The sequence below is a fragment of the Rhinolophus ferrumequinum genome, chromosome 15 (genome assembly GCF_004115265.2).
Source record: "Rhinolophus ferrumequinum isolate MPI-CBG mRhiFer1 chromosome 15, mRhiFer1_v1.p, whole genome shotgun sequence".
Lineage (NCBI taxonomy): Eukaryota > Metazoa > Chordata > Mammalia > Chiroptera > Rhinolophidae > Rhinolophus > Rhinolophus ferrumequinum.
This window is the reverse complement of record NC_046298.1, coordinates 17,151,456-17,172,940: the sequence shown is the minus strand read 5'-3', so window position 1 is coordinate 17,172,940 and position 21,485 is coordinate 17,151,456. Positions and strand designations below refer to the sequence as shown.

The 21,485-nt window shown below is 48.3% G+C and overlaps 3 protein-coding genes across 3 annotated transcripts in view; 2 read left to right on the top strand and 1 right to left on the bottom strand.

Annotated features, from left to right (window-relative positions):
• The window catches only part of RIPOR1 (RHO family interacting cell polarization regulator 1), a 39,918-nt gene extending 34,190 nt beyond the window's left edge, over nucleotides 1–5,728 (bottom strand). Inside the window, exon 1 of the mRNA XM_033129155.1 lies at nucleotides 5,568–5,728. The gene's annotated coding sequence lies outside the window, so the exon portion shown is untranslated. The remainder of the gene's footprint in view (nucleotides 1–5,567) is intronic.
• On the top strand, nucleotides 4,172–5,208 carry AGRP (agouti related neuropeptide). The gene is made up of 4 exons (XM_033129160.1): nucleotides 4,172–4,256; nucleotides 4,390–4,522; nucleotides 4,681–4,766; nucleotides 4,970–5,208. Exons 2-4 carry the CDS (start codon nucleotides 4,393–4,395, stop codon nucleotides 5,150–5,152), a joined length of 399 nt encoding a protein of 132 aa, XP_032985051.1. The 5' UTR covers nucleotides 4,172–4,256; nucleotides 4,390–4,392; the 3' UTR covers nucleotides 5,153–5,208.
• A 158-nt stretch (nucleotides 5,729–5,886) lies between the features above and the next one.
• The window catches only part of ATP6V0D1 (ATPase H+ transporting V0 subunit d1), a 40,758-nt gene continuing 25,159 nt past the window's right edge, over nucleotides 5,887–21,485 (top strand). The window contains exon 1 of the mRNA XM_033129159.1: nucleotides 5,887–6,156. Within this exon, the coding sequence (XP_032985050.1) occupies nucleotides 6,027–6,156 (130 nt within the window). The 5' untranslated portion in view covers nucleotides 5,887–6,026. The remainder of the gene's footprint in view (nucleotides 6,157–21,485) is intronic.

The following is a 21,485-nucleotide window of genomic DNA, read 5'->3' as shown; positions in this document are numbered from 1 at the left end:
TTTCCCACTTTGCATCCAGACTGCAAGCCACAGCTTCTGAGTTGGATTGGCTGGGCCTATTTTTCTTTGTCATCATGGCCTTTTGTGAAGTTTCACCTGAGCACTCTAGCCACAGCTCAGCTGTTCTGGGGATCCCCATAACGGGCCTATTTCCAGCACTGAAGGGGGCGAGGGAGAGGGAATTAGAGCAAGGCCCAAGGCAAGGGGTGTCTCTGGGCCTGAGCCTCCTTACAGTCTGGGGAAGGGGTGTCTGCCACTAGCTGGCCCTGCACCTTGCCCCACTCTTCCTGACTTCAGTCCAGCCTGCACTTTCATTGGTCCGAGGCCAGCCCGCCACGTCTGGCTAGCCCCAGGATCAGGAGTTTCAGGTCACCATGGCCTCTGACCTAGCCTCAGTCGAGATGCCTTGGCATAGTGCAGTCACGAGGCATGCCCTCAACAAATAGTTCTCGAATGAATGGGAGAATGGCAAGTGCTGGCATTTGCAGTTATTCATGCAACAAACATGACTCTCCATCTAGGAGCTCTTGATCACAGGGGGACCCCTTCCAGCTGAGGGCTCAAGACACCAGCCTTGAGCTCCTCTCCCCCATGACTGAGGGGGCCGCACCGCTCCAGGTAACCTCTGTCTTTTGGAAGTCCTACAGATGAAGCACAGGGGCGGGGCAATGTGCTGGGTGGGGACCTGGGTTTCAGAAGGAAGCTGGATTGGGAGAGCCAGTGGGTGCTTATGGCTCTGCTGCCTGCCCCCAGACAAATCAGGAAGAGCGCCCTTGGGGTGAGGACTTACTTTGCAGGAAGAAAAAGAGCAGAAGGGATGGGGTTCAAGCACCCCTCCTTGGCCTCACACTTCGGCCCTGGCACAGAGCATCCACACTCTCCCCTTTCTCCTCCCTGAAGCCAGGGTCCCCAATGTTTGGGGTCCCCAGCCTCATGAAGCAGGCTCTACATCCCCCCAGGTCTCCTGAATTCTCCACCCAGAACACGCCACATATTTGCGAAGGTCCTTTTGCTAACAAGCGTTGTCCTAGAAACATCAGGCCAGTTCCGGACCAGTGAAATCACCCACACAGTGTTTGTACTCACTAGCAGATGAAATGGGCTCTAAAAGAGGAGGGGCCTTGTACAGATGAGTGGAGGTAGGCAACTGTGTTCATCAGGAGGAAAGACAAATGTAAGCATAGACAAACCCACGGAAAATGGAAAATGAAAGAAAATTGTAACAAAATTTGATAAATTAAGCCAATGATTGGTTATTTGCAAAATCTAATACAATTTGATAAGCCAATGGAAAATTCATGCACATGTCTAGATATAAATAGATATATAGAGAGCCATAACAAGAAATCCGTGGGCCATGTTTTGGGTGAGTTCAGTGGAGTGGGAGGTGGGTGACACCTGCTGGAGGGCAGAAGGAGGGTGGAGTGGGAAAGGGCATAAGCAAATGTTGATTTCCTCCCGTGGACTCCACTTGGGTTTATGGGTTGCACGAGTGCTGCTATGAGGTCTGAGCCTATGTACACTCACAGAGGCTGGGCAATGTGAAGGTAGCTACAGATGTTTGCTGACTGACTCATGGACTGAATCAACTCTGGAGGTAGCTGACTCCCCGATCCCATATGACAGAAAAGAGTCTATTTACTGTTTACCAGGCTGGGGGCCGACAGGCTTGGGGCAGAGCCTGTGTCAGTGTTAAGCTGTATAATTAGGCAGCTTGATAAACCATGTGCCGGTTATGGGTCCAGGAAACTTACACTGTCCCCTGCCTGGCATCTCCGCAACTCTTACTCAAACTTCAGGACTAAATAAAGGTCTCCTCCCCTATGAAGCTTTCCCTAGCCAACTTCCTGCCCCTTCCCTCAGCTGGGGGTAGGTGCCCATCCTGGTCCCACATGGCCCTGGGGCATTCTTATACCAAAGCACTTATCTCACCGCATTTTTTAAAATTTCTTTTGTTTTAAGTTTTCATTATGGAACATTTCTAACATACACAAAAGTAGCAGTAATAAGATAATGAATCCTACATACCCACCACCCAGTTTCAACAATTACCAACTCATGAACAATTTTGTTTCATCTATATCACCTCCCACTACTCCCCCACATCAGATTATTTCGAAGCAAATCTGAGACTTCCTATCATTTTATCAGTAAATACTTCATTATGTTTCTCTAAAAGAGGAGTCCATAAAAGAAAAGCATCACCATTATCACCACTAAAACATTAACAATTATTCCTTAGTGTCATCAAATATCTAATGTTTATATTTCTCCGATCACCCCACTGTGTTTTGATGGTCGGTGTTCTTAACTGTCTCCCCCAATGGCCCTGACCAGGGACCTGGGCTGCCCATGAGTGCCCAGCTCCTGTCCATCACTGTTCATGGGGCTGATACACCTGTGTATACACACGCAGGTGAAGACAGCCACTGCTCTGTAGGTGAGCAAAGACACTGAGTGCCTGCGTGGGAGGAGGCTCCGCCCCAGAATTGGAAGAGCTGTCCTTAGCATGGGTGCTGACCAGGCCCCGCCAGGTACCCAGAGCCCCCACCTCAGTGCACTCTTGCCAAAGCCACACGCAGTCCCTGCTCCCCATCACCATCACTTCAGCCAGAATCTCCAAGGATGTGGCCAGGGTACGAGGATTTGGGGAATGTATGTCAAGCATATTTGATGTATTGCCCTTTCTAGTGCCCTCCCCAGAATGGGGGCACACCTCGGTGCCTGATACCTTCACTCTGAGAAGAGGAAGTCCTGTGTGGGCCACTAGGCCCAGCTATAGCCTTTAGAAAAGAAAGGAAAATGTCATTTGTGAGGGAGGCCTTGACACCAGGTTGGCTTTGTAACAGAGTCACCAAAACAGCCAGCACCACTGTTGGGGGAGAAATGGGAACTGGCTCTTTACTGGATTATTCAGGAACCACCTCCTCAGAGAGGCTTTCCCTGATTCCCTGGCCTCCTCGTCCCAGCAATAGTATGTGACCCTCTGAGCGCCTAGGACGGTTTCCCTGAGCCAACCACAAGTGAATCCAACGCCAGCCTGATCGCAGAACAGATATCAGTGCCCATCTGTGGAAGAAGCTGCCATAGGCCCACCCTCTGCAGAGTGCTTCCTCCCCATGCAACCTGCACCCCAACACCAATTGTTGGTGCTGACACCAGGTCAAAGGCTGCCAGATGACAACCTATGGCTTCCACCCGCTGCTGGGAGGACTTCTCCAGAATAGCCTGTGTGAACCTGAGCTACAAATAGCCCCTTCCTCCTCCTGCTGCCTTGGGCCAGCCTAGTTTGTACAGAGACGCCTTGAGGCTGATTCTGCCTGCATCCCTTTTCCTGATGGGCAAATGTGATAAATTGCCCTTCAGAGTGGTGAGGGAAGGCAGGGATCCTGTGTGTCCTAGCATCTCCACAAAAGGGCAGTCCTCATCCCAGCCTTGTGCTGATGACACCAAGCGTGGGCAGAGTCTGGACAACACGGGGAGGAAGGGAGCAGCCATTAGCACTAATGAGGCAGGCGGCCTGAAAGCTTTTTACTTTGAGGCTGTTTGCCCACCCAGGGAACAGTCTGTTCTGCTTCCTTGGCTTCCAGGAACCCCAGGCAGAAAGGGGTTTGGGGGCAGGAGAAGGGGTGGGGGTCTTAATGAAGCCTGGAGGGAGAAGGGGGAAGGGAGTTAGGGCCAGGGACGGAAGCAAGAGGGCCTGGTTTGGGCTAGGTTAGCCTTCTCCCTTCCCTTTCCCCCCCAAAAACACTCAGAGTCTGGATCTACACCTCACCCCCACCCCACTCTGGCCACTGGCCCATCACCCCCTTCAATGCCCTTGACCCAAGTTCCTGGAAGCAAAGCAAACAACAAGCCATATAGTGTCTAAGTGAGAATCTCCGGGGCCACAAATTAAATTAAGCTCTCAGGGCTGCCTGCCTTATTACTGCTAATGGCTCCAGCCTGTCCACCCCCAAAACCAGGTCCCTGTCCTACAGAAATTTGGGGGTCCTGGGCACCCTCTCTTGTTCCTAAACTTTGATTGACTCCTGGAGACCTCACCCACAATTGGAGATGGGCACCCTCTTGTAGAGCACCCAAAAGCTGAGGTTCCAGGGAAAGGCCTGAACGGTAACCCTCACTCCTCCGGGGCGGGCCCCTCATGCCCTGGCTGCAGGGAGCAGTCACGTGTGGGCCCTTCATTAGAGCCTGCCATATAAGCTGAGGGCACGGGGTGGCCAGGAACTCTCCGGGCAAGGATCCAGCAAGCAGAGGTTAGTCCTCAGGTTGGGCAGAGACTCCTACTCTCTGTGGGGGGAAGAGGGGGTCCTCTCTCTGGGGTAAGGCACCTCGAGGGTACTCCAAGGATGAGGAGGGACTAATTGGTGGGTCTTCCCGTTGGGCCAGGCCATGCTGACCGCCGTGCTGCTGAGCGGTGCCCTGCTGCTGGCGCTGCCTGCCCTGCAGGGGGCCCAGATGGGCTTGGCCCCCCTGGAGGGCATTGGAAGGCCTGACCAGGGCTTGTTCCCAGAGCTGCCAGGTCAGTGTGGGCAGGGGTGGGTCTGGGTGGGGTCTAGATACCCTCTGGTCACAAACTATTCTGCCTGGTTTGCGCTCTCCTTCCCCCTTCCCAATCCCAGACCTGGGAGGTGGGTGTTTTGCCCATGGGGGGTTCTGCCCTCATATCATCTGTCCCAGGCCTGGGCCTGAGGCCTGGGCTGAAGAAGACACCTGCAGAACAGGCGGAAGAGGCTCTGCTGCAGGAGGCCAAGGACGTGGCAGAGGTAACTGCTCAGGGAAAGGGGTGAGGCCACAGGCCTTGGGAGGGGACATCAGACATCATCTCCATCCTCCACTTAGTGACCCCCTCACCTGGGGCCACACTGCAGACCATCCCTCCCCCTTCTCCACTGCCATCCCACTTGGATCAGGGCAGGTAAGGTCCCTGGACCTGTCTTCCAAGGCCCATGCTTCCGCATCCCTGCAGGTGCTAGATCCTGAAGAACGTGAACCACGCTCCCCTCGTCGATGTGTACGGCTGCACGAGTCCTGTCTGGGACACCAGGTACCGTGCTGTGACCCATGCGCCACGTGCTACTGCCGATTCTTCAACGCCTTCTGCTACTGCCGCAAGCTGGGTACTACCATGAACCCCTGCAGCCGCACCTAGTTGGCCGAAGTCAGAACCAGGACTGGGATGAGTGGCATGAATAAAGTATGGGACCAACCCCAAAGCTGTGGCATTATTTCGAACTTGGACGTGGGATCGGGGAGTGGGGATGGGGGTCACGGCAGGGATGGGGATGTCTCCAAGCCTAGAAACCACACACACCTCTACCTCAGGGCCTGTGTTATCCCATCATTTGAGTTACACGCAAGTTCTTAGGGCGCCAGGCACCGTTGGAGGAAGCAAAGGAGAGCTGCACTCCAGCCCTCAAGTACCATGTGCAGTAAATGCGGGGAAGGGGGACACAGCGCGGTTATTCGGGCTGTAACTCCTGGCTGGCAAACAAGCGTTAGGCTCCGGGGCCTGCCTGCAGCTAACTCGACGTGTGACCCCCAGCGAAGCCCGCTCCTTACCGTACCTCAGTTGCCCTCGGGGGAAGGCTGACTCAACAGTCTGGAATATTTCCAAGCAGAAATAGCACTGCCCGCTCTCATCTTTACTCCGCACGCTGGCGCAGTGCCAGATGCACCACCCGGGAAAGCTAGGTGGCCCAATCCAATTCCCGCGGCCACGGGCGCCACCACGCGGCCGGCCTCGGACACTTCAAGCCGCTGCAGCCGGGGAGCCGGAGGCCCTCCCTCCCTCAGCGCGCCGGCGCCCGAGGGCGGTCCCAGCCCACACCTGCGCAATGCCTCTGTTCGAAACCACCCGGCAGCCGGGCGCGACTCGGGGCCGCGTCCCGTTGTAACACGTGACGCGCTTGCGCGTCACCTGACGCGCTTGACAGTCCGCTGCGGGCGCGGAGTCAGCTGATCTTGGAGTTGCGCTGCTTGCCTGCGGGTCCGGGTTCTCCGGTTCTGCCGCCCCCTGCGCAGCCATGTCGTTCTTCCCGGAGCTTTATTTCAACGTGGACAATGGCTACTTGGAGGGACTGGTTCGCGGCCTGAAGGCTGGGGTGCTCAGCCAGGCCGACTACCTCAACCTGGTGCAGTGCGAGACGCTCGAGGGTGAGCCCAGGGGCCGGGATGCCGGGCCTTGAAAGGCCGGAAAGGAGGCTGGCCCGGGCCTGAGGGTTCCGAGGTCTGGGCTGGGAAGCCGAAGGCGGGGTTCTCGAAGGGCCTGAGAGACCTCACGGGGAATCTGGGGATGATGGCGTGTGCGTGGGAAGGTGATCTACTTCCAGCTAGGGCTCAGCTCAGGCCCAAACGCAAACAAGGCTTTAAGAACCGCAGTGGTTTCGCCTCTGCTGGGGCAGCCTCTTCCTTCATTGTATCTGCCGAGTAGTTTGGAAGAGAGGGTCTCTCGGGAATGGTTGGTTGTTGTGAGATGTGCCCATACAAGTTTCTTTACCCTGACGTAGCCAGAGGAAGCTGTCCGGTGGCAACATTTAGGGAAACTAAGAGGAAGAGTCTCCCACTTCCTTCCTACCACATACACCAAGGCATTTGGGATCATTGTATCTTCGCGTTGGCCGCAGGGCGAGCCTTCCTGGGGAATTGCTGAGCCTGCTTTTTAGAGTTTTCTCTCATCGCGGAACCACTGGCCCAGCAGAGTCTTATGAAGGCAGTGTTTGGGGGAGCAAGGTGTGGCCCCACGAGTCTGGATGTTCATACACATGTATTTGGCCAATAAGTCCCACCCCCTCAGCAGGAAGGATGTCTGTTGGGACAGGGAGTCTTAACTTAGAACAAGAATTGTGAGAAGCTGAGTTCCCCCTTTCTTCTCAAGCACACACAGCTTCAAAATGGGATGGACCCCCTTGAGACACATTCGCATCAATTTTACTGAATTAGAGATGTCCCTGATTCCAGTCTTAGCCTCACCCCCACCAGGTGATCGCAAAGGACTAAGTGGCTGGTACCTGAGTCCTGACCCCCCAGTGATACTCTTGAGCTAACCTCATGATTGGTAGCTAGAGGGGGAAGATGACCAGGCGATTCACCTGGAGAAATTTTTCAAATCAAAAATTTATTGAGGTTAAGAGCTCAATTTAAAAAATTAGTTGTTTGTTTACCTTGCAAACTAAACCAATACGGTTTTGAAAATACATACCTTTACATTTGAAAACTTACTGAAGTTAAAATACAATTGTGGACTTTATGGTGTTAACGTAAACACGCAAAAAAGGTTCACCTCCTTTATGGAAGTGGAGGTGTGGAAAGAATGGAGAGCACTTAGGGTCTGGATCGTAGGAGCCCACCAGTAACCTAATTATCCTTCTGTGGGAAAAGGAGGAGAAACAGGGAGGCTGTCCTAGGCAGGGCCTGGCAAACATTTGGCACTTAGTTTGAGTTTTGAGGACTGTCTGGGACTGGAGAAAGATCTTTATTGGCTTAAATCTGAAGGTGAATTTCAGTATTACCAGCTAGCATTTGGTAAACTTGTTTCTCTTCTAAGCTTTCCTTATTCCTGCTGTTGCCTCCTCCTTATCACCCCCCTCCCCCAAACTGAGCTTCTGGGGCCACAGGGTTCTCATCTTCCCAGCCGACCCTCCATCATCCTCCATAAATATGTTAGGCCACTCTTCCTACAACACTGCTCGGGACGTGGCCCCCTTGTAGATCACCCTGCAGACCTTTAGCATGACATTCAGGGATTCCCTTGCTCTTTCACACATATTCCTTTCCCTCACACAGGCCACGCCCCCACCTCTGGTGCACATAGTGTGGTGGACTTCAGAGTTAGACAAATCTGAGTTTGAATCCCAGCCCTGCCAATTGCTAGATTACCTCAGAAAAGTTATTTAATACCTTTGAACCTTGGGTCGTTCATTTAGTATATTAACAGTACCTATCTCAGAAGGTTGTGAGATGTCAGCAAGCTATATTATGTGTAAGACACTTAGCCCAGCACCAAGCACCGAGTAAGCACTGAGTAAGCACTGAGTAAATGTTAGCTTTTTTTTTTTTTTTTTTTAAAGGTTTTATTGGGGAAGAGGAATAGGACTTTATCAGGGAACAGTGTGTACTTCCAGGACTTTTTTCCAAGTCAAGTTGTTGTTCTTTCAATCTTAGTTGTGGAGGGTGTCGTTCAGCTTCAAGTTGTTGTCCTTTCAGCCTTAGTTGTGGAGGGTGCAGCTCAGCTCCGGGTCCAGTTGCCGTTCCTAGTTGAAGGGGGCGCAGCCCACCATCCTTTGTGGGATTCGAGGAATCGAACCGGCAACCTTGTGGTTAAGAACCCACTGGCCCATGTGGGAATCGAACCGGCAGCCTTCGGAGTTAAGAGCACGGAGCTCCAACCGCCTGAGCCACCAGGCCGGCCCCTTAGCTCTTCTTTTTAATATTATTTGCCCCTGCCATTCCCTCTGCTTCTTTCTTGTCCTCATAAAGGGTAGTGATTTCTACCCTTCAAGGCCCAGCCCCAGTAGCGCCCCAACTTAGAACCTTTTTGTGGCCATACTAGGCTAGAATGTTGTCCCCTCTATCCAGTTACAACTCTTATAGTATTGTTTGTGCTGCTTTCTTAGAAGTTTCTTGACATAGAGTTTTGGATTTTGGGGACTGTATGCCAGAGATGCTCAGGACTTGCAGGGCCTGGGGAAAACCAGAAGCAGGAGGAAGTATGATGTCTAATAATTAAGTTTGCAAACTCATCCTAGAAAACCTGCTACATACCTCATTGCTGAATATCACTACGTTCACCTTCGAAGTACTCCCCTTGGGAAGAAGCTATACACTGATACCAGCACATAGTCCACCCTTCAAAGCAATTTTGAAACTCTTTTTCTGGAATGTCCATCAGAGCTGTCATTGTATTATCCTTGATGTCCTGAATGTCATCAAAATGTTGTCTTCCTTTCAATATTTCCTTTATCTTCGGGTAAAGAAAGAAGTCATTGGGCACCAGATCAGGTAAGTAAGGAGGGTGTTCCAATACAGTTATTTGTTTAGTGGCTAAAAACGCCCTCACAGACAGTGCTGTATGAGCTGGTGCATTGTTGTGATGCAAGAGCCATGAATTGTTGGCAAAAAGTTCAGGTCATTTTCGTCTAACTTTTTCAGGCAGCTTTTTCATCACTTCCAAATAGTAAACTTGGTTAACTGTCCAGTTGGTACAAATTCATAATGAATAATCCCTTTGATATCTAAACAGGTTAGCAACATCGTTTTGACTCTTCATTTGGACTGACAGAACTTGTTTGGTTGTCGAGAACTGTCTGACTTGCATTGCATGCTTTGACGCTTTGTTTCAGGGTCGTATTGGTACACCAACGTTTCATCACCAGTGATAACACGGCTCAAAACATTGTCTTGCCTCTCCAAACGGTCTTGGCAAAACAAACTTCGACTCTCCTTTGCTTTAGTTCATCAGTGAGCTCCTTTAGGACCATTTATGCACACACCTTTCTCATGCCAAGATTTTCAGTTAAAATTTTCCTAACTGTTCCTCTGTCAATGTTTACTTGGTCTGCTATGCTTCTCACAGTCAGCCGACAATTTTGACGCACAATTCGCCGAATTTTTGCAATGTTTTTGTCAGTTCTGCTTGCTACTGGCCATCCTGACCTCTCTTCATCAGTGACACGTTCTCTCCACTCAGAAAAACATTTAATCCATTTGTAAACTGCCATTTTCTTCATGGCATTATCTCCATAAACTTGGACTAACATGTCCCTAATTTCACTTCCAGTCTTGCCAGGTTTAACAAGAAATTTAATGTTTGTTCGTTGCTCTGATTCAAGCTCAGGCATTCTCTTGACAGCACATAAAAACAAGCAACAACAATAATGAATGCCACTCAGCAAGACACCGCTACACATCAACACGAACACAGCTGTGAGACACTGATATACCAAGGTTATGAAACCTTACCAAGCTGTTTGTACCGTGGTGCCAATGTAAGCGCACAGTGGCAAGTTCTCACATTTAATTGTCAGATCACATAAGTGATCAGAAACCCCATTTGTCCTCCACAGAAAGGCTTTCTCTGCTTCTAAAGGTGACACCAGAGGCCTGCTCTCCAGGCCTTTGTTCCTGGATGTTTTTGCCTCCCCCTTCCCAGGGGAATGGGGAAGAGGGCGGGATGGGGACACCAAGGAAGCCTGTGGTGCCTAGTGAGATCTGTAGATGTGTCCCGAGGTGATGAGGTTTCTCCAAAGAACATGTTTCAGGTGTTGTGACATTTCTCAGAAGGTGCAGCGTCTTGGGCAGAGGGGTGTTTATTTGTTCTGCAAGGTTGGGCAAGTATAAACCCTCTACCACACCCTAGCCTACCCCCCTGGATTCCACTCCCAAAGGGCACGTGCTACTGACCTCTTCTGCTAGAACTTGGTCTCTTAGCATCTCTGAAGCCCATGTGCCTTCCATTGTCTGTCTTGCTGGATTGTGTCTTCTCAGATAGGAGGAAGAACCTGGAGACGTCCTACCCCCTTTTGTGAGCTGCAGGGACAGAAAATCTGGATGGTCACAAAAGTTCTTTGCAGCTCTGAGTATTTCTGGATGTGTTGATTACCTTCTGGGAGCTGGGCCCTGTCTTAGGGACTTGTGGGGAAGAAGAGGTGGGTCAGAGATGCACAAAGAGAAAGCATACAGTATTACTTACTTTGAATGTTTTCATTCATCCAACATAAACTTACAGAGCACCTATCGTATGCCATAAGAGCTGAGATAATTTGTTGAATGATATTTTCTTTTTTTAAGGTAAAAAGCTATTTATACAACTAAATATTAGAAACGATCTAAATAATACATAGTGGTAGAAAATCGATTAAGTAGATTATGGTACAACCATATAATTAGTACAGTAATTAAAATAGTATTTTAGTTTTTTATTAGCATGTAAAATGCTGTTTGCTATGTAAGGAAACAAAATATAGATAAAAGATGTATAATTTTTTTTCAATTGTAGTTGACATTCAATATTATATTGGTTTCAGATGTACAGCATCGTGATTAGACATTTATGTAACTTACAAAGTGATCTCCGCTCTCCACCCCGTAGGTCTGGTACCCACCTGGCACCACACATAGTTATTACATTATTGACTATATTCCCTATGCTGTACTTTATATCCCCATGACTGTTTTATAACTACCAATTTGTACTTCTTAATCCCTTCACCTTTTTCACCCTGCCCCAAACCTCTCTCCCACCTGGTAACCGTCAGTTTGTTCTCTGTAGCTACGAGTTTGGATTTTTTTCATTTTTTTATTTTGTTTTTAGATTCCAAATATAAGTTAAATCATATGATATTTGTATTTCTCTGTCTGATTATTTCACTTAGCATAATATCCTCTAGGTCCATCCATGTTGTCACAAATGGTAAAATTTCATTCTTTCTTATGGCCAAGTAGTATTCCATTGAATACATATACCACATCTTCTTTATCCAATCATCTATTGAGGACATTTAGGTTGATTCTACATTTGCTATTGTAAATAATGCTGCAATGAACATAGGGATGCATATATTTTTGCAAATTAGTGTTTTGGATTTCTTTGGATAAATACGCAGAAATGGGTATTCTAGTAATTCTAGATGGGTCATCTAGTAATTCTTTTTTTTTCCCTTCTTTTTTTTAAGATTTTACTGGGGAAGGGGAACAGGACTTTATTGGGGAACAGTGTGTACTTCCGGGACTTTTCCAAGTCAAGTTGTTGACCTTTCAGTTGTGGAGGGCGCAGCTCAGCTCCAGGTCCAGTTGCCGTTGTTAGTTGCAGGGGGCACAGCCCACCATCCCTTGTGAGAGTCGAGGAGTCGAACCGGCATCCTTGTGGTTGAGAGCCCGCGCTCCAAACCATCTGGTCACCCGGGAGCTGAGTGGCAGCTCATTGACTTCATTCTAGTTGCGGAGGGTGCAGCTCACTGGCCCATGTAGGAATCGAACTGGCAGCCCTGTTGCCCAGAGCTCGTGCTCTAACCAACTGAGCCACCTGTCCGCCCTTTTTTATTTTTTAATTTTTATTGGGGAATATTGGGGAACAGTGTGTTTTTCCAGGGCCCATCAGCTCCAAGTCAAGTCGTTGTCCTTCAATCTAGTTGTGGAGGGTGCAGCTCCCTGGCCCATGTGGGAATTGAACCGGCAACCTCGCTGTTAAGAGCTTGCACTCTAAACAACTGAGCCATCTGGCTGCCCCTGGTAATTCTATTTTTAATTTTTTGAGGAACCTCCATACCTTTTTTCACAGTGGCTGCATCAATTTGCAATCCCACCAATAGTGCATGAGGGTTTCCTTTTTGCCACATCCTTGCCAACACTTGTTTGATGATTTATTGATGATAGTCATTCTGACAGGTGTGAGGTGATATCTCATTGTGGCTTTAATTTGCATTTCTCTGATGATTAATGATGTTGAGCATCTTTTCATGTGTCTATTGGCCATCTGTATGTCCTCTTTGGAGAAATGTCTATTCAGGTCCTCTGCCAACTTTTTTTTTTTTCTCCCAGTTTTTTAATCAAATGTTTTTCCTTTTTGGTGTTAAGCTGTATGAGTTCCTTATATATTTTGGACATTAACCCCTTATCAGACATATCATAGGTGATATCTTCTCCCACTCAGTAGGTTGTCTTTTAGTTTTGTTGTTGGTTTCTTTTTTTTTTTTTTTAAAGATTTTATTGGGGAAGGGAACGGGACTTTATTGGGGAACAGTGTGTACTTCCAGGACTTTTTTTTTTTCTCCAAGTCAAGTTGTTGTCCTTTCAGTCTTAGTTGTGGAGGGCGCAGCTCAGCTCCAGGTCCAGTTGGCCGTTGCTGGTTACAGGGGACACAGCCCACCATCTGTTGCGGGAGTCGAACCGGCAACCTTGTGGTTGAGAGGAAGCGCTCCAACCAACTGAGCCATCCGGGAGCTCAGCGGCAGCTCAGCTCAAGGTGCCGTGTTCAATCTTAGTTGCAGGGGGCAGAGCCCACCATCCCTTGCAGGAGTCGAGGAATCAAACTGGCAACCGTGTGGTTGTGAGCCCACTGGCCCATGTGGGAATCGAACCGGCAGCCTTCAGAGTTAGGAGCATGGAGCTCCAACTGCCTGAGCCACCGGGCCGGCCCTGTTGTTGGTTTCTTTTGCTGTGCAAAAATCTTTTTAGTTTGATATTGTCTCATTTGTTTATTTTTTCTTTTGTTTCTCTTGCCGAGGAGACATGTCAAAAAAAAACATATGTGTATGTATGTGTATACACACACACACATATTGCTAAGAGCTATTACAAAGAGTTTACTGCCTTTGTTTTCTTCTAGGAGTTTTATAATTTCAGGTCTTACATTTAAGTGTTTAATCCATTTTGAGTTTATTCTTGCATATGGTGTAAGAAAGTGGTCTGGTTTCATTTTTTTTTTTTGCATGTATCTGTCCAGTTTTCCCAACACAATTTATTGAAGAGACCGTCTTTACCCCATTCTTGCCTCCTTTGTTATAGATTAATTGACTATATATATATATATATGTATGTGTGTGTGTATATATATATATATATATACATATCTATACGTATATATAGATGACTATATATATGAGTTTATTTCTGGGCTCTCTATGCTGTTCCATTGATCTATGTGTCTGTTTTCATTCCAGTACCATGCTGTTTTGATTACTATAGCCTTGTAGTATAGTTAGAGACCAGGTAGTGTGACACCTCCAACTTTGTTCTTCTCTCTCAAGATTGCTTTGGCTATTCAGGGTCTTTTGTGGTTCCATATAAATTTTAGGATTATTTGTTCTAGTTCTGTGAAAAATGCCATTGGTATTTTGATAGGGATTGCACTGAATCTATAGATTGCTTTGGGTGATATATACGTTTTAATGAGTTAATTCTTCCTATCTATGAGCACTGTATACGCTTCCATGAATTCAGACACTGGCTCTGCCTCAGAAACTAGGCCCAAGAAATCACTGAGTAAATCCAACAAAAATTATGTTGTAACCCACCAGAGCAAGTTCTGGCACAACCTCCTGGGGCACGACTTGTGAAATGGGGGTTATCAGCTCCTCTGTGGGCTGTTATTGTCTTGACCATAAATAGCTTCCCAGATAACATCAGGCTAAATTATACACCAGTGCAAGATGTGATCAGTAAAGGGAATGCAAGAGGTGGGGGTTGGGGAGGAGGAGACAAAGGAAAGAGAAAAATGGCCAGGTGAGAGGTAAGAAGGGGAGCTGCACTTAGATAGGTGTCTCTTGTATTTCCTATAAATTTGTAGTTAGATCTAGAGGCTTGATTAGATTAGATTTTTTTAAAAGAATATTTAAGGTGGTATTTGTACTTCCATTGGGAGTCATGAATATCTAGTTGTTTCTCTTTATGTGATTTAAGGAATCATTGATATTTATTGCCTAGAATCATTATTTCAATAGGGGTTGCCAAATGGTGATATTCTAATTCTGTGTTTCCTTTTGCAGTTGCTAGCTCGAATACTTCTATATCTGGAAACTTCCAGTAATCAACTACTTGGTTACCCTGAAATACAGTCTCTCTAGGAGAGGCAGGCTAGATGCTTGATTCTTTCCCATATTTACCAGCTTTCAGAATAACGAGTTGGTTTTCTAACATCCTCCAAAGATGACTAGTGAGGTTTGTTCTTCTTTTTGTTTGTTTAGTGTCATAACGCACATATGAATTTTAATATATTTGTTGTGCTTCAGTCTTTTAACTTTATTGATGTTCATATTGTCCCTTGGCCAGTGGGAGCTTATTAAATCGACTGCCAAGAACTCTGTAGATTTTGAGAGCACCCTTACTTCTGGGGTCACAATATGTTTTAATCTTATTTTGTACATTTCCTGACCCAGACCTAGTCATCATTTCTCTTAGGGGACCTGGTTCTTTTTATTGAAAAATGATATTTAGAAACCATAATCTGAGTCCAAGAGGTTCTCATTGCTGCTGGGTTGTCGTTGTGTCTAGGATTTTTCTGTGGATTAGCTCCCATATTACTCAGAAACTTGGAAAATACACATAAGCATATGGCTTGCTGGATTATGCAGCCACAACTCAGCTGATGGTATCGGATGCCAGTTTCCTGGCATCTGATTTGGAATGGAGGCTCTGCCTGACATTTGGGCCAGTCAGGACATCACCTTCCTGGTGTAAAAAAATAGAATTAACAGGAGGAGGGCAGCTAGTGAGTTTGATGCTTAGGGACCGTGGTTGAAGAGCTCACATGTGTGATATGCTGTCGTTCAGAACCCTTTTTATCCCTCTCTGTTCTGAGTCACTTGTCTTCTGTTCATTACAACATCTCCTGCATGTCAACATTATTTCACAAGAGACAGTCTCATATGGGAAGAAGAAAGGAAGACTCCAGGCGGGGCTCACAGTCACCAGTCACATGAAACTGCAGATGCAAAGGCCGTTGGAGCCTTGCAGGCGTGGTGTGGCTGGGAGTGTGACAGGGCAGTCCCAGAGAGCAGGCCTCGAAGGATTGCAAAAGCCATAGGAAGTGCTTTGTTCTGAGAGCCGGCGAGGGTGGGCAGCATACAACTATGGGACTTGTACTTTAGAATATATCTGCCGTTTGGAAAGTGGATCGGAGAGAGACTTCCGGTCGAGATGGCAGATGTGGGAGAGGAACACGGCATTTGTTTGGATTTTGTTTTCACTCTAAGCAGAAGGTCTTGGCAATAAACATATGGAAGCTTGTCCACTTAAAAAGGGAAGGAGGGAAAGTGGGAAAGTGGACTGGAGGTTAGGGCCACACTGGAGGTGGGAAAATTGCAGGGTCTGACAGTAATCCAGGCCAGAGATGATGACACTTGTCCTTAGGCATGGACAGGGAGCGAGCGGGGGGGGGGGGGGGGGTGTGTTGGAAAAGGAACGGATAGGACTTGAAGGTTGGATAAGGAGGCTAAGGAAGAATGAATCAAGGCTCGTGGCCTCACCTTTGGCTTAGGGAACTGTGTAGGTGGCAGAGTGAAATTATGCTGGAATGTAGAAGGAACAGGTTGGAGAAAGATGGAATTGAGGGATCCGTGAGTCATCTGAGTGGAGCTAGGGAGGCGATTTTTGGGGCTCAGGTGTGAGGTTTGAGCTGGGGAACTTGGGGTAGAAGTGTGGCCACTGACCCCAAGAGACAGCAGAGTCAGAAGAGCAGAGACCCAAGATGAGCCCCTCCCCCAGGATGGGCTTCAGTTAAGCAAAGATGGGGAAAAAGACAGGCATTCCCTGAGAGGAGCCCCTGGGGAGAATCTGAAAAAGAAGGGAGTGGTGAATGCCAAGAGATTGAAATAAAGTCAGATAGCCTTCCATTTGGTTTTGCCATTCAGAGGTCGTTGGTGACCTTAATGAGAACAGAGGAGAGAGGGGTAGAAGCTGATGACTGTGCACGGATGGGCAGAGACGATGTGAAGACAGTTAAAGCAGAGCTCACTGATGAACTAATCCCACCTCAGCCACTTACTGGTTTTGTGACCTTGGGCAAGTCGTTTATCCTTAGCTGTGCAATGGGAATAGTAATAGGCTCTCTGAGATGTTAGTGAAGTGTAAGCACAGGGCCTGGTGCTGAGCGAGCAGAGAAGCCAGCTGCTCCCACTGTGGTCATTGTTTCCTGTCACTCCTTGGAGGCAGGTGCCATGCTAGACCTGGAGTGGATAATGAAAACATGTCACACAGGCCTTGATTAGTGGACATCAGAATAGCATGGACTGTACAGTAGGCACAGGGTACATTTTGGGGCAGTGGGAGCATGTGAGGAGTGACAATTAAAGGGTACATGGTTTCTTTTGGGGGTGATGAAATGTCCTAAAATTGCTTGTCGTGATGGTTGCACAACTCCATAAACATACTAAAAACCGTTGAATTGTACACTAAAATGGGCAACATTTATGGTATATGAATTACACCTCAGCAAAACTGTCACCAAAAAACTGAGCCAGGCCAAGGAGGTGGGAAGAGGGAATGGCATTGGTACTCTCAGACACATGGAACTGCATAGAGTGTCAGCGGATCTTCGGAAACTGCAAAGAGAGAGTGGAGCACATATCAGGGCTGAGGGTGGATAGGTGCCTTGGGCTGGTTCATGGAAGGGCGTGGGTGTCTTGGAAAGATACACTGCTCAGGAGGGGTGAGTGTTACGATTTAAACAAAGAGAGACAGACTCCTGTTAGGTTAAGGTTAATGTGTGGGAAATGTTTTGCTTAAGAGTTTCTGTTATGGTCTTGCCTGGAAACATTTTGCATGTTCTGTTTTGTTTGTCAAGGGAGACTATATTGAATTATTGAAATTAGGTGATGACAGCTTGGACAGCAACACAAGCTTAGCTCAATCCAGAATCCCTCAGAATCAGGTCTGATCCAAAGGAAGAGCTTACACACTCCTGACAATGCAGTGACCACAAGCAAGAGGGAGGAGCTCAGGGAGCACCAGCAGAGGGATGTGCGAAAGGTGAGAACTGTGCAACAAAGAGAACGAGCACAATGAGTCTCCGAGCGGTGAGAGCCTGGGCCCCACACATACATGAAGCTTTTCCCTCAGTGTTTGAGGATCCACGTGGTCTCGACTGCCCTGGGCCGTGGTATCACTGCACGAAGAGATCCCCGATGCCCCCGTGGTCTGGCCTGGATCATTGGTGGTGACCGTGGCAGCCTGCTGCCTTGTTTGTTCCCCTGCAGCTTGTTGTCGCTGTAAGAGGATGCGGCCCCAGAGCGGGGTAGAGAGGCTAGGGCCAGGCAGGAGGGAGGTCTTGCTGCCATGAGCCAGCCGGGACTTGATCCCTCAGTGGATGAGGAAGGGAAAAATTGTGACGGGGGTGGACATTGGTGGTGTGATGCAATTAGACATTTACTCTGGAGGATGCATTTAGAAGGAGCCAGGCTAGAGGCAGACAGATATTCCAGCTCTCCAGGTGAGAGAATGGGGGCTGAACCAGGGCAGGAGTGACATGAGGGGACCTGAAGGACTGGGTCACGGCCCAGCTTAGGGGATGAAACCCACAGGATTAGGCAAGTTTTTATTAAATATGAGGGTGTGAGGGTTAGAAGTCTGGCTTCTGACTCATAAATACCTGGGTGGGTAGTGGAGCTGTTTCTGAGATGGGGACCACCAGAGGAGGAGAAGGTCTGGGACGTGGATGGGCTGGTAGAAGAGGAGGTGTTCTGCCTCAGGTGTGCCGAGTTGGAGTGTAGGAGGGAAGTGGCTGTTTGGTCTGGAGCTCAGGGGAAGTAGCGCTCAAGATACCAATCTGGAAGTCATTATGCTGGCTGGTGACAGTTCCTCCCATGCCGGGCCATCTGTTGGCTTGCAGCCAGGGCAAGCCTCCCTTAGAAAACTAGTCAGGCCTACGAGTCCTGCAGAGAGGCTGGAGAGCAGCCTTAATGGTGGGCCAAGTGACACAAGAGTGCCTGATGAGGATACCTGGCACGGAGCCTAATTTGGCAGGCAGAGCAGGGAGAGAAACAAACCAGGGATTTCCCCTCCCAATTCCTGCCATGCCTCCTCCTGCATGACTGGGCGTGGTGGTTTTGTTTTTCGTTAACAGAACATAACTTTTTGTTTAGTTCCAAATGCTAAGTTGGTGGAAAGGTGATTCAGTGTGGACCCTTTGGGGGATAAATTTTCACCATCTTGTTAAATAAAACATTGCATATATATATACTGTGTGACTCTAGCCCCACTGATAGAATTGTATCCCCTAGATTAGCACTGGATGGCATGTACAGAGGTGTTCATGCCAGCTTTCTTGGTACCAGCAACCTGTTAGAACCAATAGCATATCCATTGACAAGGGTGTGGTGAAATAAACCATGGTCTATGCTTATGATGAAATATGTAAGTACTCAAAAGCAAGAAGTTCCATAAGGACTGATTTAGAAATATATTGTCAGGTGAGAAGTTGCAAAGCGTTACGTATAATATGTTTCCATCTTAGTAGAATACCAGGTGAATGCACATGAAAAGTGTTTGGAAGCATAGATACCAAGTTGTCTAGAGTGGCAGCTTCTGGGGAGGCTGAAGGGGGAACATTTCAATTTCTATTTTATGTACCCTTCCATTGTTTGAATGTATTGCAGTGGACAACTACTTTATAATTAAAAACATCGGATACAGATATCTAAAATAAGGAAAATTAGAACATACAGGTAAGCAAAGAGAAGGTATTCATACCAAACAGCTATCCAAGCTGAGACTCCTGCTGGTGACCCTGGGCATTTGACTTCCATATTTGGGTTGGGAGCATTGTAGGGCTGGTCTGAGTCTTCTGGAACCCCCATCAAGCCCCTTTTCTTGACACTGGAAGACTCAGAGCCCTGGAGGTGGTGCTTGATGGCCCAGGCCAGGGCTGGGTGATACTTTGTCGCCCAGGCCAGAGCCCCAGGGCCCCTGTCCAGGTGCCGCTCCCTTTCTCACCTCTCACCTGGCCATTTTTCTCTTTCCTTTGTCTCCTCTTCCCCAGCCCCCACCTCTTGCATTCCCTTTACTAATGACATCTTGCACTGGTGTATAATTTAGCCTGATGTTATCTGGGAAGCTATTTATGGTCAAGACAATAACAGTCCACAGAGGAACTGATAACCCCCATTTCACAAGGTGTGCCCCAGGAGGTTGTGTCAGAACTTGCTCTGGTGGGTTACAACATACTTTTTGTTGGATTTACTCAGTGATTTCTTGGGCCTAGTTTCTTAGGGAGAGCCAGGGCCTGACCCATGGTTCGGGTGGCCTCAGCATAGGCAAATGTCAGCCATGTGGGACCTTTGAAGGTAATGCTTTCTGGATAACCAGGGTTTCTGGATGGCAGAGAGGGGAAGGCCCCAATACCTCATTTTAAACACTTTGCATAAAACCCTTCTAAAATGTATGAGTCTCACTTTCCCACTTTCTTAGTGGCACACACTGAACATAGCAGAACGCCTCCCGTATTAGGCTTATTAGACTTGAGAAGGAACAGAACTGCTGTTCCTGAGGGCCCAGGTTTGCCAGCAATAGTTTCACACCTGCTCCCCTGTCAGGGTACCCACTCCCCTTTCCCTCTGTGGGCAGGGTGCCTGCTGCAGAACCCCAGACCTCTTTTCTAACTTGTAGCTGTTCTCGTGCTTGGACTTAGATGCCAGACACACTTGTTAGGAGGATCCATATCAAGAATGAACAGATGTGAGGACACCACATGAGAATCTCTGGGTCACCTTTCTTGAGTTCTGTGTGAAGCCAGGCATCGGGCAGACCATGGCTCCCTTTCTGACCCGCATTGTGATGATAAGCACGTTGAATGTGATTTAACACATTGAAGCTTATTTGCCCACCTGTAAAATGAAACAGAAATCACTCACAGGTTGTTAGGATTCAACAGCACACTGCCTACCCAGAGCGAATGCTCAGGAGGTATTTGTATGATTGGATGAGTGACAACTCTTTTTTTTTTTCCTAAAGATTTTGTTGGGTAAGGGGAACAGGACTTTATTGGGGAACAGTATGTACTTCCAGGTCTTTCTTTTTTTTTTCCAAGTCAAGTTGTTGTCCTTTCAGTCTTAGTTGTGGAGGGCGCAGCTCAGCTCCAGGTCCAGTTGCCCTTGCTAGTTGCAGGGGGCACAGCCCACCATCCCTTGCGGGAGTCGAACCAGCAACCTTGTGGTTTAGAGGACGCGCTCCAACCAACTGAGCCATTCGGGAGCTCTGCGGCAACTCAGCTCAAGGTGCCATGTTCAATCTTAGTTGCAGGGGGCAGAGCCCACCATCCCTTGTGGGACTCAAGGAATTGAACTGGCAACCTTGTGGTCGAGAGCCCACTGGCCCATGTGGGAATCGAACCGGCAGCCTTCGGAGTTAGGAGCATGGAGCTCCAACTGCATGAGCCACCTGGCCGGCCCAAGTGACAACTCGGGCCTTTATTGGCACTGGCAGGATACTAGGCTTTGGGGTACGGAGGATGAGAAGCTGAAACCTCTCTAGAAGGGCAATCCTCGATTGTCGTGTTTCTGGGTTATTAAGCACCTGCTTTTTTTAGCTGCAGCATTGGGCAGTAGAGATGAGGTAGAGAGTCAGATAAAGGGACTTGCACACTTGGGAGGGTCTGGCTGAGCTGGAACACAAGAGTGTAGAAGGCTGAGGATGCCACTCTTCTCCTACCTCCTCTTCAGTCTCATCCCCCAGAAGCCTCTCTCCTCCCCAATGCGAGACAAAGCAGGCCCTCGTGATTAGTCTGCATTCTGGCTTTCCCAAACTCATGTCCACTATGATTCCTCATAGGCATTGTTCTTTATGACACGTTCCTGCGTGACTCTGTGGATGCTTGCAGCCTACTCCCCCAGGGATTGATGGCTGGGAGTCTATGGCAGTGATTAAATTGGAGGGGTGTATTGAGGGAGCGGGAACTGAGCCCCACGCTGTTGACAGTGCCATCCTCACTTTGGCCACAAGGGGGCACAGCAAGACCACTCGGCTGCCAGAGAGCTGGGGAAAGGGGTGTGGCTGGA